Raw genomic sequence first — 15015 nt, 5'->3', positions numbered from 1 at the left:
GTCTTCCCCTTGTATTTAAGTTGGTGCAGATCATTTAAGTTTGGGCTCAAGTTTAAAAGGGGAGGCAAAAAAGATGTTTGTTTGCTAATAACGTTGCCAATATGTGACAAAACCGCACACAATTTGGCAAAAAATTTGAATCACTTATTTTTTTATTTGTATGTTTACATTTTATGCCTATCCATTCAGTGGTGCCAACGTTAAAGTGGAGGCAGTAACATCTTAAATTGATTGTAAGATTAGCGCTTTTTGATGAACTGCATCAGATGTGCTTTTAAATGCCTCCTCTCACCCACCTATGCTCCACTGCTGTACACCTGCTCATGATATGCATAGCCCTTTGCCTTCTACTGCACGTTATTATGGGTGACAATGGGCGATTTGTCCTTAAATGTCTATATGTATTTTAGTCTGTTCTTATGGGCTCCTGATACCACTGGATAATAACCCTGGTAGTCATTTTCCAGCTTACATTAGAACGTAGCACCCCATTAGGAAAATGAAAGTGCGGTATGATCGCAGTATGATCTAAAAAGCACCCTACATATTTTTCCTCCAAATTTTGTTTGTTGATTAGGCATGTGTTCTGCCAATTGCCCTTGGTCGCATCTTTGTTTTCCGTATTGTTTCATTACTGTTTGATTTTGTGACTTATCTACAAGGTTTTAATTTCCCGTTGGTTGATGGCCCTTTGTCTAGAGCTGCATATGTATGACTGTGGTGAATTAATAAATGTCTTTGTAAATAATGGATTTTTTTTTTTGCATTATTTATTAATATTGAAGAGAAGTAAATTTATATGTTGCCTATGAAGGACTTTAACCTACTTTATTGCCCCGGTCTGAAAATACTCTTGAAAAAAAAAAATGCACTAACTAGTTTTCAATTTCTTGATCTATATAGAGTGAAGACAGTCCAAGTCCAAAGAGACCGCGCCTCTCTCATTCAGTCTTCGAATACACGACTTCGTCCCCTGCACCATCTCCACCAATGCGACCATGGGAGATGACTTCAAATAGGCGACCTCCTTCAGCTCGGCCTAATCTACACCATTTCTCGGGAGAGCAATGTAATACACCTCTGCGTAACAGACGAAGGTAGATTTTACCTCTTTTGCTTTGCTTTAAAACATCTAAGTTCTCTATTGACTATTTTTCCTTAGACATATTTGTCGTTGAATAAATTCAGTCAATGAAACATTTAGTTGAACCCTTAAGAGTCGCACACCGATGATTGCGAGGTAATCAATAACTATGGAAATAAAGCCCAGACAGCACACTTACTAATGGCATTCCTTTACCCACATCACAGAAAACACACCCACCTTGAAAACACAAGTCTTGAAATCTTTCCAATCATTATGTGGCAGCTGCAGGTGGATTTTTCGCGTTGTGTGTCTTGTCCAACCAAACTGAGTGTGGAGCCATGCTTTTGGCTGCTCATGCTTAGCAGTCCTTAAAGCACAACAGTTGTAGTGCTTCGGTGTTTGTTTGCTACATCTAAAAAAATATATTTGGCAGAGGCATAGAAGAGCACCACAATCGGGAGGATGTTAATTTTGCCTATCAGTTGAGTCATCAATTAGATGTAAACAGTGCAACAACATTTGTGGCAGCGGCGCCCAGTGTTTTGAGGTGCCTTTGCATCTTAAAACTACATTTTACTTTTAAGCTTTGGTTTAGGGACCATGGCTACCCCAATAACCTAAGAGACACTTAACTGTGGCCTACTGTATAGTGTGGCCATCAGTTGTGGGAGATAAACTGTATCCTTGTGGCAGCCTAAATGCATTTTACTTGATTGCTCCTGTTACCCATAACTTCAAGGACAGAAAATAATTTCTCACCTTCAATATGTCCATGACTTGCATGTCCTGAAAAGTAGATTTTACTGCATTGTCTGTGAGAACATTTGGTGAAATGTATGGATCACGTTTGCTTAGATTAACATTTTATTCCTAAGGCAGTTGATCATTTTTGTGATTGTTTTCTTCAGTCTTGCATTCAAGGTGTTTTGTTCCTGTAAAACAAACCTTACATAATCTTGATATTAAAAAGGTCTTGACCATTTCCGAGATGAGATTTGTGCATTTAAAATGACAAGGTAGCAGTAGCTCAACAACGCATATTGCCTTCTTATCTGTATTAGTTGTGAGTGTACAGATTAATTAACCGGTTTGGAGCCGTCCTCACACACAAGGCAGGAAATCCCTCTGGTGTGGGCACCAGAGAGATTTCCTCTAGCTAAAATTAGCCCGGGGAGCCTCCCCATCTCCTGAGGCTGATTTTGTTTTTTTATTGGCATGACAATCTTCATGCAGGGCACGCTGATGCTATTTCAGTGAAAGTAAAATTAGCTGATTGGCTCATTTTGCTTTCACTGCATCTGTGCTCGGGGGGTGCTATTTCAGCCCCCCTTTCTCCTCTCAAGCACAGATGCAGGTGGGAGACGTCTCATTGGAAAGGCGAGGATCTCCCCTTTCCAATAGTCCCATTCCCCAGTGGATCCCTGCTTGGGAATAGCCGCAGGAAAGCGAACCCCAAGCAAGAATCTACCCACTAGACATCAGTAAGAGGGGGAGTGGTCCCTTTAGCAAGGGCTAGTGCTCTCCCTTAAAAAATTTTATATGTCCAGTCTTTCTTCCCACCCCCTCCCCTCCCATGGAGCAATTACTTACATCTGCTCCCAAGCGGAAGGGGGGGGGGTGCAGAAAGCCCACTAGACACCAGGGATTACTTATTTGTTTTTGTTTTTTTAATTGTAGAGTTGGGGGATGCCTAGCATGGGCATGCCCATGCCACCAACCCCATAAAAATGGGAACACAGTCTTTCTGTCCCTCCAGAGAGTGTGTGTGGGGGAGGAGGGGTATGGAGGCAATTGTTCCATCTTTCCCTGGGGTCAGGAAGCCCTCTACACACCAGGGATTACTTTTTTAAAATTGTTAGGGTGGGGGTGGTTGTTGTTTTTACAAATGGGCCACAAGCGTTTGGCTAACTCCCAGTATCATCCTACTTGCAGTGGTAAACAGCTGCAATTTCCGGGCTTGGGTAGGGTGCCAAATGGAAAAACCTACTGCACTTAGACAGTTCTGAAAACTAGACATCTGGCGACATCTAGGGTGGTGTGCTTTGCATGCATCCCACACCATTTTCTTACCCACGATACCCTGCAACCCTCAAACATTGTCTAAAAACACACATCTTCCTCACATTTCAGAGATGGAGACTTCTGGTATCTGCAGGAATCCACAAAATTCCTACTAATTAGCATTGTCCCATTTGTGGCAATAAAAATACTGTGCCACTTGTGGTGTTGGGCCTAGTGCAAGCAATGGGAACAAATCCAAACGAGGTCAATAGGAGTCCCCACGAAGGATACCCATTGCATGATGCAGCTCAGTTATTAGCTCTGGTTACTTTTAGTACTTGGAAAAACCACAAACCCTATATATCCCCGCAATCAGAAGGGTCTAGCAGATGTAATGGTATATTGCTTTTGTATATCGGCCATCATGCTGAAAAGTTACAAATGAAAATGTCACAAATGCCCTTTTTTACCTACTCATTCTCAATTATTATTTTATTTCAACACGTGCCCTCATTATGTCCTAGGCGGTAAACGCTCCTACCGCCACGGCGACGGCCTCCAAAAGGCCGTGGCTACCTACCATCCTCCATATTATAGCCGTAATTCTGCCAGAAGGCTGGCGGAATTCCGGCAACGGTCATGGCGGCGGTCGGCGGTAATGTAGAACGCCACCTACCGTATCATGACACATGATACATCCTGGCGGACACTGCTGCGGACACTGCTGCTGGCAGCAGCGCTGCATCCCGTCTCTTGCCAGAGGCCCCCCGCAAGCAGATAAGTCGGGTGCTCCGACAGGGGAGGGGTTGGGGGGTGTTGTGTGTGTGACTGTTTCTGTGTGCGTGCATGCGGGTGGAATGCGTGTGCATGAATGGGTGTGAGTGTGCATGTATGTTGTGTTGTGTGAATGCGTGTGTGTGCTAGGATGTATGTCAGTGTGTTTTTGTGTATGCATGAATGCATGCATGCGTGCGTGATTGTGTGTGTATGTCTGTGCATGTTGGGAGGGTGGGGGAGGACTCTGGGGAGGGAGACCCTTTTCAGTGTCAGGGGAGGAATTCCCAGGTACTGATAGTGTCTACCACCATGGTTTTTGTGGCTGTAAGATTGCCACGAAAACCATGGCGGTAGGTGGGGTCATAATCCAGAGGGTGGGACTGTGACAGCCGCCTGGCTGGAGACCGAAGTCTCCAGCCCGGCGGCTGTTACCGCCTTGGTGGACGGAGTGGTACAATGGAGGTTTGGCTTGAGCCAAACCGCCAATGTCATATTTTGGGGAAAGGTACCACCAGCCTATTGGCAGTACCTTTCTCCAAAATAACGCTATCCGCCAGGGTCATAATGAGGGCTGTAGTTTCTTTGGGGTAACCTTGAAGGATCTACACAAATGACCCATTGCTGAATTCAGAATTTAGTTTTAGGAATGTATAGCTTTCTGGGATGATGCACCATGGATTTCAGACCAGTTTCTACCACAAACTGGATTGATGTTGAAAGCCTAAAGAATAGGGAAAATGGGCTATCTCCCAGGAAAATGCCAAAATTGTGGTAACACCTGGTTCCTGAATCAAGTCTGCCTCTTCCTGGTAGTTGGAAAGATGGTGATTATATCACTTCAAACCTTTTGTTGATGCCATTTGCAGAAAAAAACAGACACTTTCTCCTGCAGCACTTTTTTCCCATTCTTCCCCACAGAAACAAAATGTAGCTATATTTTGCCTAATTTATCAGTCCCCACAAAGGGAATTAACAAACCCTCTGTACCTTTAGAATCCCCAAAATCTTGTAAACTAAAACAAATGACACAAATTTGTCATGGATAGCTTTAGTGGACAAAATGCCATGGAGGCCTAAGCGGTAACTACCCCAAATAGCCTAAAAAGGCTTAGGTGTACCCTCCAGTTCAAATCCTTACCTCAGTCAGTTCCTCTGAAGCCTGCACCAAAACATCAGTTGCTATTTTTTTGGATGAATTTTACAACTCTAATGCAATAGCGTGCATCAGAGCTCGCTCCTCTCTCTTCCTTTCTTCTATTCAAGATTATTTTGGGCTCCCAAAAATAGAGACAGAAGTTCAAGCTGTTGGCGTGTGCCATATATATCCCCAGCTCATGAAAGGAGACTGGATTTGTGCTGTGAACTAACAAGATGCTAACTTCCACATTTCAGTGTCAAGGCAGCATAGGTAATGTGACGTTTACAGTAGGCAATTCCCATTGCTAGTACGTTGTTCTTCCTTTGTCTGAAATTTACACCTTGGACCTTTTGTAATGTATGTCGGCGGTAGCAGTGTAGCTCTGCAAACAAAGGAGGCAACATCAATTCCTGCATTTATGACTGGTTGATATAGGTTTGCACCTATTATGCATTTACATCAGCTGGGCCTTCACATCCAGTTTAAGAAATCTTTGTTTACCCCCTGTACAGATATTTCACTATGTAGGAGCACTGTTAAACACAGCACCGAAGAGTGTCATTCAGAGAGGAGAGTAGCTACATTTTTCAAAAAGGTCATCACAATCGGAGAACTGCTTTTCTAACTGCTGGCCAGATTTTGTCACCTCTGGGTTTAATGGCCGCATTTCGTTCTAGCCAGTGCATGACTTCACATGAGACCACTGCAGCAATACATAGAAGATACGTGGTAAAGGAACTGGGAGGATAAGTTGAGATGAACACTTCTGGTAAAATATTCTCTCAATCAGGGAGTTGCAGTCCCAAAAATAACTCTATCACATCACTGTTCTAGCATTGAAGGCAGTCCATCTGGCTCTGAAGGCTTTACTTTCCTTAACAGAACACAAGTTGTGGTTCACTCAGACAGCATGACCAATGGAGACTGCCTGAAAAAACAGGGCTGCACCATAGCTAGAGTTCTATTACTGGAAGCCTAAGCGGTTGGGCACTGGCTTCTATTTGTGAATGTATCCATCCAAACTGTGCATCTCCCAAACCTTCAAAACTGTCAGATAGACCGGCTGAGTGGATACTTAGTAGAAAACCATGAATGGGTTGTCAATGACACATCTTGCAAGACACATACTAAGACCGGGGGTTCCCTTATCAATATTTGCTCACCAGTGGTGAAAATGCACAAACTTGGCTAATGAGTTTGGAAACCAGGATCAATTGCCAGTTGTCCTTTTGATTAATTCATCCTACAGATTTCTTTCCATCAGTCCCACTGATCCCATTGGTTTTTAATGAAGGTGAAATGCTTCCTTCAGACTGACAGTGCCCCATTGGCCAAGACAGTTTGTGATTTCTGGAAGTTCTTCACATGGCCTTGAGACCTCACAGGAAGTTTGCGTGCAAACCGAATCTATTATCCAGAATGTATATATGTGGCATTTTGTAAAACTAGCCAAAAAGGTGGACAGGGTCAAAGGCAAGTATACAGTCTACAAGTGATAAGAGAAGTAGGTGACTATTAGATCGTTACTGCTTTGTGATGTACTGTTCTTTAAAGAGTTGTCTTTAAGTCTTTTCAAAATTGGAACAGTATTGGAGCGGTTCATGTGGATACGAGGATGTTGTTCCAGATCCTGGATCCATAGACAAAAATGGTCTGCTGTCTTAGATTTTTTTTATTTTATTTTATTTATTTATTTATTTTACTTTTTTGAGTTCCCAGTCTCTTGGTTGCCTGGCTGCGAGCATACTGAGAGTCACCAGAGATTATGTTCACAAAAGAATCAGAACTACCTGTCAGGATGGCTTTGTAAACAATTCAACTAGTTTTGAAGATGTTGCTTGCTGGCAAGGGGAGCCAATAGAGTTCTGTCAGGGTGGGGGTAATGTGATCACATTTCTTTCAGCCCTGGATGAGACTTGCTGCCCCTCATAGGATATCCTTCAGGGATGCCTTTGTAGAGTCTGAGAGACCATGGCATGGATTATTTTAATGCAGAATGCAAGGGAAATTACATCACCCCAATGTCGTTTCTTTGAATTTAATGCTATGGCCCCTGTGAAAGTGTAATATGGCCATTTGAACTTAAAACAGAATTGTGTGGATATTCCCTAAAATTGAAACAACAAGTGAGTGTAATTTATAGAGCGCACTGCTGCTTCACAAGAAGCATCCTGGTGGTAAAAGCTTGTTAAAAGGAGAAGGTGATTTGGACCTCTCTAAACAAAATAATTAAGAAAAAAAAAATTTGAAGGCCTTTTTTTGTATTGGTCTCTGAGCACTTTGAGAAGCAGGTTACAGATTTTTCCTGTCCAATAGGTGAATGAGCATCCTCCCAGCCTTTCCTCATGTACCTTAGGGATTGATGCTAAGTCCTGGCTGGAAGAGCGTAAAGTTCTTCTAGGAACCTACCCTCTGTTTATTTGGGAACAAGTGTAGAATCTTCAGCTTTTGGCATTCCAAGATAAGACAGGCAGTGGCATTTTGGATTAGTTTTAGTATATTATAGAGTACATCTGGACCAGAGAATCCTAGGCTTTCATATGAAAAAGATTGGTGATGTGTTGCCTTCAAAATAATCATGACCAAATATCCTGTCACAAGGATGCAGTCATTCCTTGACGCCTTCACTTGACCAGGTCCAATACTTACTTAAAAAATAAAAGTTCACTTGGATGCCATCACAGACTACAGAAAAGGACATGCAAGAAGATCCTACTTCACAATTCCTATGATAAGACTTTTTTGCACGGTCCAGAAAACACTTCCTCTGAGAAAGCAGCCTTCTCCGTCTTTGGATCTTTCATAGATTCACATGCTTTAATTATTCCTTATCACCAGACTAGGAGCCCTCTGTAATAATGTTAATATAGCAGTGTAGGCCATACACTTAGTAATAGTGACATTTCCCATAGACGTTGGTAACATGCTCATTCTCATAAGTGATGATTCAAACTACAGCCAGTCAGAAAGAAGCACTTCAGGTGCTCCCCTGTCAGAAGCTTCCAACTGTCAAATTCTTCTGCTGCATGTCACATTGAGGACCCCTTAGAAGATGCTCTCTACTAGAACACCTTTTCTAATATTTTATAGCACAATGTCAGAGCTGGGACAGAAGAAACCACTCTACAGGGCAAATCAGACTTGTAAAAAAAAAACAAAAATCATCCAGCTGGATCAGGTGTCTCCAACTCCCGAGCTACCAGTAGCTTCCACATCCCTTCAGAATAGCTCACAGCCTGTAGTTCATTTTTAAATAAGCACAGGGTCACATTGTTCCTTTTAAAGTTAGGAAAAGGATGTGTTTATTTTACATTATTATCACCAAACTGCAGATAGCAGAGCCTGATAAGGAGCAGTGCTGGACTCAGATTTATAACCAAGAGCACAGAGGTGAAGAATGGAAGCACTAATTTAACTCTTGAATAAAAGTCCTTGTCAACTCAGTATAGGAAGCGAGAACAAACTGATGTTCCTCAATGCTTTTAAATCGGAGAAAATGATAATGAAAAGTTACATTATAATTAAATTAACTTTTAATTTTAATTTTCTCAAATTATTTTTCAAACTGTTACATTTACAAACAGCAGGTCTTTTGCTCCCATCGGCCAGTAGAACACTGTAGCAAATACAATCATTTTTTAAATTGGAGAAATTTTAAGTGTAGAAAAATGTTCCACATTGTGAACATTTTTGCACTGTAAATTTCTCCCATTTAAAAACATAGTTGTATGTTTGTACTATACTTGCAACAGTGACAGATATGGCGAAAGGTATGCCCTATGCCACAAGTACATATGACAACGGCTCTAAGTTACCTGTGTCCACATATCCCATTCATAAGCACACATGTTCTTACATTCCCAAATACCACACTCTCACTGACTCTCATGGCAGCCCTGTCATAGTGTCCCTAGTCAAAGTATTTTGTTCAAACCATAATCTATGGCTCTATGAACATTAGGCTTAAAATCAGGGAAGTTTGGCTTGGGGGTGTTTGGTAGTAATGCACAAGTAGTTTAGCCTGCGGTAGCTCATAATGATTTTCACTGATCAAACGTAACTCTTGCTTCAGAAAAGGTTGGAGACCCCTGACCTGGATGATCCACAAACTAAATGCCTTTACTGCCTCAATCCAAGCAACTATCCAAAAAAATTCAATATCCGTGACACTTTCTCTTCAAAAACAATAAAGGACTGAGAAAGATCATTGGCCTTGGCCATTTTAAAGGAATGTGGGCCAGGTGGCTCACAAAGAGAAGTCTGTCAGCAAGGCTTCCAAGCAGGCTCTAAGACACTTTGACCACCCCTTCTAAGGGTCAGACATCAGTTCAGCCCCTACTTGTTGCCTCCTCTGATGCTATTGATAAAGCAAAGAAACATTATGAGGAGACAAAGAGATAGGTCTAGTCAAGTGAGGGCACTTCAACTAAGAAACTGAAATGGTCCTTCAAACAATGCAGCCTATGAAAAGATCTCTGAAGAAAACAAAGAAGATAGAAGTGAGTGGTCTTTTAAGACACCTTCTATGATGTCTTCGGCAGTCACAAGATAGTTTTTGAAAGAGACATTGACAAAACTTCCATCTTGGAAGCCCTTGTCAACTGTGCATGCTTCCAAAACTTAGGAATCATTGACAACATACTGTGGACTCGCCTGTCATTGTGGCAACACCCAGATCGACAGCAAAGAACTTATAGTCAACAAAGCACTTATCGACTGAAACCCCTTCTCCGTCGACAACACCGATAAAACTCATAGATGAAAGCAATTTCTCCACAGAAAACTCAGTTTATAGATCCTTTACTTGTTCATTTATCGGAAATACCTTCACATACCTTTATATAGCAAGTCCTGTTGTTACCACTTAAGATTACTTCAGAATGTTTCATCGGGTCAGAGATAGGTGAAGAGCAAGGTGACCCTAATATTGATGACCTATAAACCTGTTCAGCCAAGAAGATGACCATGACTCTGCTTGAGAAGCTGCAAGTGTGTCTGATCTTAAAATAAGGTATGTAGGTTCGAACAGTGAACATGTACCACATATTTTGGTAGGCAAAGTCCAAGAACTAAGTCTTACAAGACTATTGGATTATTGCCAGTTCAGTGTCGATTGCAAGCAACTTCTGCCACATATGGAACAGATAACTTTGAGTACATGTTCAATGACTTATAGGAGATGGTCAAAGACATCCAAAGAATCTTACTGCCGGAACCTTCAAGGGTTATCTACACCACAGCCACTGAATCTGGTGCCAATGTTTCTGACGCATGTTGAGCCCAGACAAGAACATGTTTGAAAACACAAAACTCCAGAAAAGCATGTGCCCACTAAGAATTTAGCTTCAGCCAGAAGATTATCCTCAGACATTCACAGTGATTTACCTTCCTCAGAGAAGGAATATTCAGGACCATCAGGCGCCCTAGATACACCAAATAATACAGGTAGAGGAGAATCTCCACATTCTCACAGATTGGAAGATGCAGATGATGCATCTCATCAAGATAATCCAGCAACTCTTACAAGATAATCGGATTGTAATGACTTTGTGATTGTTGAGGATGCAATTCCTGACCCAAAGCCTAGAGTCTCCATGCCCAATTATTGAAGGATTTTCTGTGCATGTTTAGAAAGCATCTCAACGCTTTAGCTAACCAATCTCAGCAGTGGAGGAATCATGTTACCTTTTCAATTTCAAGGAAAAAGTGTAGGGAAGCACCAGATCCATACCGACATTAGAGCATCTATGGAATGAAGGACTGATAACCATGCAAAATTCGGTGATGGCCACAATCAGTCTAGAAAGAATTGAGAAGAAATACAAAACTACAGTACAGCACCAGCTTATGTTTTAAATAAAGACAGATTTGGTAGCCTCTGCCACAGTGCAACAGGGATCACGTAACCCTTGTACTCATTGCTCGGCACCCACAGACGAGGAAATAAATGGGAGTCAATGGGATGAAGAGTCAATGTTCTGGCTGTTAATGCTCTCAAATTGCCACTGCTTTTGCCATTGTGGCACCTTTGGCTGCCAATTATGGAGTGGTATAGTTGTATTATTAGAGAAACTGACAGAAGATAACAAAGCCTACGTAAATGCGATAATAAATGGCAGTGAACAAGCTTCAGTTTCCCTAATTGATGAGCCATGGATGAGTCCTCCTTTACTTTCAGCCAAATGGTCAACTCTACTATTATGAGACAGCATGGATGGGTAAAAAGCTCTTCCTTCAAGTCGTAGATACAGTCCAGAGTAATGGACACCCCTTTAGATGGTTCAGACCTATTTGGGAAGAACATTGTCAGTACCCTACAATCTATTAAGGCAGATGCTGAGACAGCTAGGTCATTTGATGTCTTGCAAAACAGGCAATAAAAAAATTATATAAGGCAGGGATACCAATTCCATAATCAAGGATCCATTTATTTGCCCATACAGTAGTGTGACCCTCCCCAGTACAAAATTTACACAGACTATCTGTAAATTAAACCCTAATGTCCATTGTCTGGTTGATTTTTGTCTGTAATTTTAGCCTTTCAGCTAAAAGACAAAAGTGAATATCGACAGTTGAGATGGCTTAGCTGAAGTGGACGGGAGGGAGTGGCCTTTGCTGTGATCTCGAGGAAGGAGCAGACAGATAAGCAAGAATCAAGACTTCTTGCTAGGGTACCTGCTGCCTGAAAGAAATGTAAATGTGTGTGCAGTTTGTTAATCTGCAAATTAAAAAGCTGTTTGGAAAACGGTATGACGTTAATTGATTGAGTCATTATAAGCTTCCTGATGACAAAGATTTATTCTGTTAGACAGCTATTGTAAGTGTGTATCTGATAGAGACTTTTAGCTGCAGATTCCTTACCTTTGAATTTCCCCAGGCATCACTCTGGATCTGGAAACTTTTGCTCAAGCAATATCCCTGCATGCGCCGTTGGGTGGCCCCACTCAGCTCCGTATGTTGATGTCGTTGGCGCCAGAAGTGACGTCGCGGCCACCAATAGAGGTGCCATTCAGGTGCGTGGGTGTCAGATCTTTTCTTTCTGCGTGAGTTAATGCAGATCCAGAGAGAACTAGCCCTCTGTCGCTTTTTGACAGTCCTTTTTCGATGTTTTGTAGATATATATAGTTTTTTGTTTTCTCCCCTCCAGTGGGTGAAGGATATCATTGAAGAAGGAAGGGGTTCAAAGCATGTGGCTCCTGCCGCTGTGCCATGTTGGTTATTTACCCTCATCTCATTTGCTTCTGGTGCCTGGAGCCCAACCACGACTCCAAGTCGTGTTTGGACTGCCGGGCCATGATGCCAAAGGCTTTGAGGCAGTCCCTAAAGCTGTTTGTGACCCAGCAGTCACGGACAGCAGCAGACCGGAGTCCTCTGAGGTCTCGGTCCAGGTATGGGAGGAGGTCCAGGGACCGCTCCAGGAGCCCCAAGTCCTCTTCGTCACACTTGAGGTCCTCGGTACACTATGAGAAGAAGAAAAAAGAAGTCCGAGAGGCCTTTGTCTTTCTCGTCTGTCTCGACCGAAGACACCAGTAGGGAACATCACGTTCCCAGCACATTTCTGCAGAGCGATTGCCCAGTTCGACTCCACGCCTCCCCGCGTTTCCGGGAGCTGGATTGACACCTGCTCAGATGAAGGAATTTTATGAGGCCATGCGCCACCTGTTTGTGTGGCCCAATCCACTCTGGTGCGCCTTTGGGCCCCTCAGGGTTGGAGGAGGCCCCATCAGGTTACACGACAGCAGCTTTGGTCTCTGCTCTGATGGTGCCTCATGGAATCGATTCTGGACTGGCGCCGGTCGTACCCAGGCAATCTTCTCTGGTGCCGGTCCCGACGTAGACTATCCCGGCACCCATCGGCGACACTAGCCCCATTCTGATTTCTGACGATCCAGAGGTGAAACAGTGTTCCACGACACCGATTCAGGGGCCAATTTTGCCCATAGTTACCAGATGGTTGCCTAAGGCTTATTTTTCACAGCCAGGCATGGGAGAAGATTGGGAGGAGTCACTTGACCCTTTAGAACACCAGTTGGAGAGAGTTTTGGATTGTTATGAGGAGGTAGGAAAAGCCAGTGGTCTGGACACCTCTCCCCTTCTGGCTTGCTCTCCCACCCCCACTTTGGCTACAGAGGAGGGAGCTTTCTGTGCAATGGTGGTGCATAGGGCAGTGAAGGGCCTCGACCCTGAATTGCTCTCAGTGGCTGTCAAGACAGACATCTTGACTGAAGTGTTTCAGCCTGGGTCTTCTACTTCAGAACCCCTTCTGCTGTCTTACGATCCAACTTGATCCAAGCCCTGCGCAGGGGCTCCTATAAATAGGACAATCGCCCTGCACTGGACGACCCTAGTTTCCGCAGCCAACACCCAACGCCTGAGAGCTTGGTAGTCCAAGCCTCAACTTCCCGTGGTGCATACCCTTCTGCTCTCCCAGTCAGGGATTCCAAGAGGCTGGACCATCTTGGGAAGAAGATGTTTTCTTCCACCAGCCTGGCACTGAAGTTTTTGAACACTCTGTGTTTATTGGGCCGTTTCTCACACACCATTTGAGATACATTTGCACAAATGCTGCCTCAGACTCCAGAGGAGGCTCAGGCTATACTCTCCCAATGAGTAAGAGATGGGAGGGATGCACCAAAGTTAACTATTCAGTGTGGCTTAGAAATGACTGACTCGCTAGGCAGAACGGTTGCGTCGACAGTGGCCTTAAGGTGCCACGCCCAGCTGAGGACATCTGGTTTTTCCGTGGATGTCCAGTCAAACCTGATGGACATGCCCTTCGATGGCACTCGTTTTGTGAGAAGGCAGACTCAGCGCTGGAGTGCTTTAAGGACTCTTGGGCTGCAGCCAAGTCCTTGGGCATCTCTGCAACCCTTCGTCCACCATCCTACACAACCACCCGTGCTATGCGAGGATGTGGAAGCAGTGCCTTCAGACCTAGAGGGTCTGGAAATCAGAAGTCATCTGCCACCCAGCCGCCTGCAGCTACGGACTCAAAGCCCTCCTAGTTTGGTTCTGCAGGACCATGCTTGCCCAGTTGGAGAGAGAATTCACCATCATCTCCACTGGCAGTCCATAACATCGAACGCATAGGTTCTTCAGATCATCAGGAAGGGCTATGTCCTGCCATTCCAATCCTTTTCTCCCCCAATAACGCCAACATTGGAATGGCTGGCGGAGGATCATTTGTCTCTACTCTTAGAGGAAGTCACGTCTCTTTTGGTCAAGGAAGCTATAGAAAGGGTCCCAATATCAAAAGTAGGCAGTGGTTGTTGTTCCTGCTACTTTCTAATACCCAAAAGGAACAAGGTTCTTCACCCTGTTCTAGATCTACGGGCCGTAAATCTCTTCCTCATGAAGAAGTTAAAGATGCTCATGTTGGCTCAGGTCTTGTCTGCCCTAGACCTTAATAAACTGGTTGGTAGCGCTGGACTTAAAGAATGCATATCTTCAAATTCCCATCCTGCTGGCCCACAGGCATTATCTGTGGTCCAAGGTAGGCCAAAACCATTTTCAGTTCACTGTGCTGTTATTTGGCTTTACCTGTGCCCCTCGGGTGTTCACCAAAGTGATGGCAGTGGTCGCAGCTCATCTGCGCATGTCTAGGGTTTCAGTCTTCCCAATCATTGACTACTGGCTGACGGCAGCGTTGCCCCAGGCAGTTGTCCCCCACCTTCAGACTGCATTCGATGGGGTTTGCTATAAATGTGCCTAAGTCACACCTGATCCCCACTCAGATGCTCTCTTACATAGGAGCTGTTCTAGACACAATGCAGTTTCTGGCTTATGCTCCCAAACAGCAAGTCCATAATATTTAGGCTATCATACTGATGTTTCAACCTCTATCCTTGGTTTCGGTGAGACTGACTCTGAGGCTGCTGGGCCTCATGGCCGCCTGCATCCTGCTGGTGAATCATGCCAGATGGCATATGCGGGCTCTGTAGTGTGACCTGAAGTTCCAGATGGGCGTAGCATCAGAGCAGTCTCTCTGACATGGTCCAGATCTCATAGGGAA

At 43.9% G+C, this 15015-nt stretch overlaps 1 protein-coding gene across 5 annotated transcripts in view; it reads left to right on the top strand.

Moving 5' to 3' along the window:
* Window positions 1-15015, top strand: part of RNF38 (ring finger protein 38) — a 724979-nt gene that overhangs the window by 303857 nt on the left and 406107 nt on the right. For all 5 annotated transcript variants that reach the window (XM_069237710.1, XM_069237731.1, XM_069237718.1 and 2 more), the window contains one exon: window positions 904-1097. In XM_069237710.1, coding sequence (XP_069093811.1) covers window positions 904-1097 — 194 coding nt within the window. The remainder of the gene's footprint in view (window positions 1-903; window positions 1098-15015) is intronic.

The sequence above is a fragment of the Pleurodeles waltl genome, chromosome 1_2 (assembly GCF_031143425.1).
Source record: "Pleurodeles waltl isolate 20211129_DDA chromosome 1_2, aPleWal1.hap1.20221129, whole genome shotgun sequence".
NCBI lineage: Eukaryota > Metazoa > Chordata > Amphibia > Caudata > Salamandridae > Pleurodeles > Pleurodeles waltl.
The sequence above is the reverse complement of the archived record's forward strand: the minus strand, read 5'-3'. Positions and strand labels throughout refer to the sequence as shown.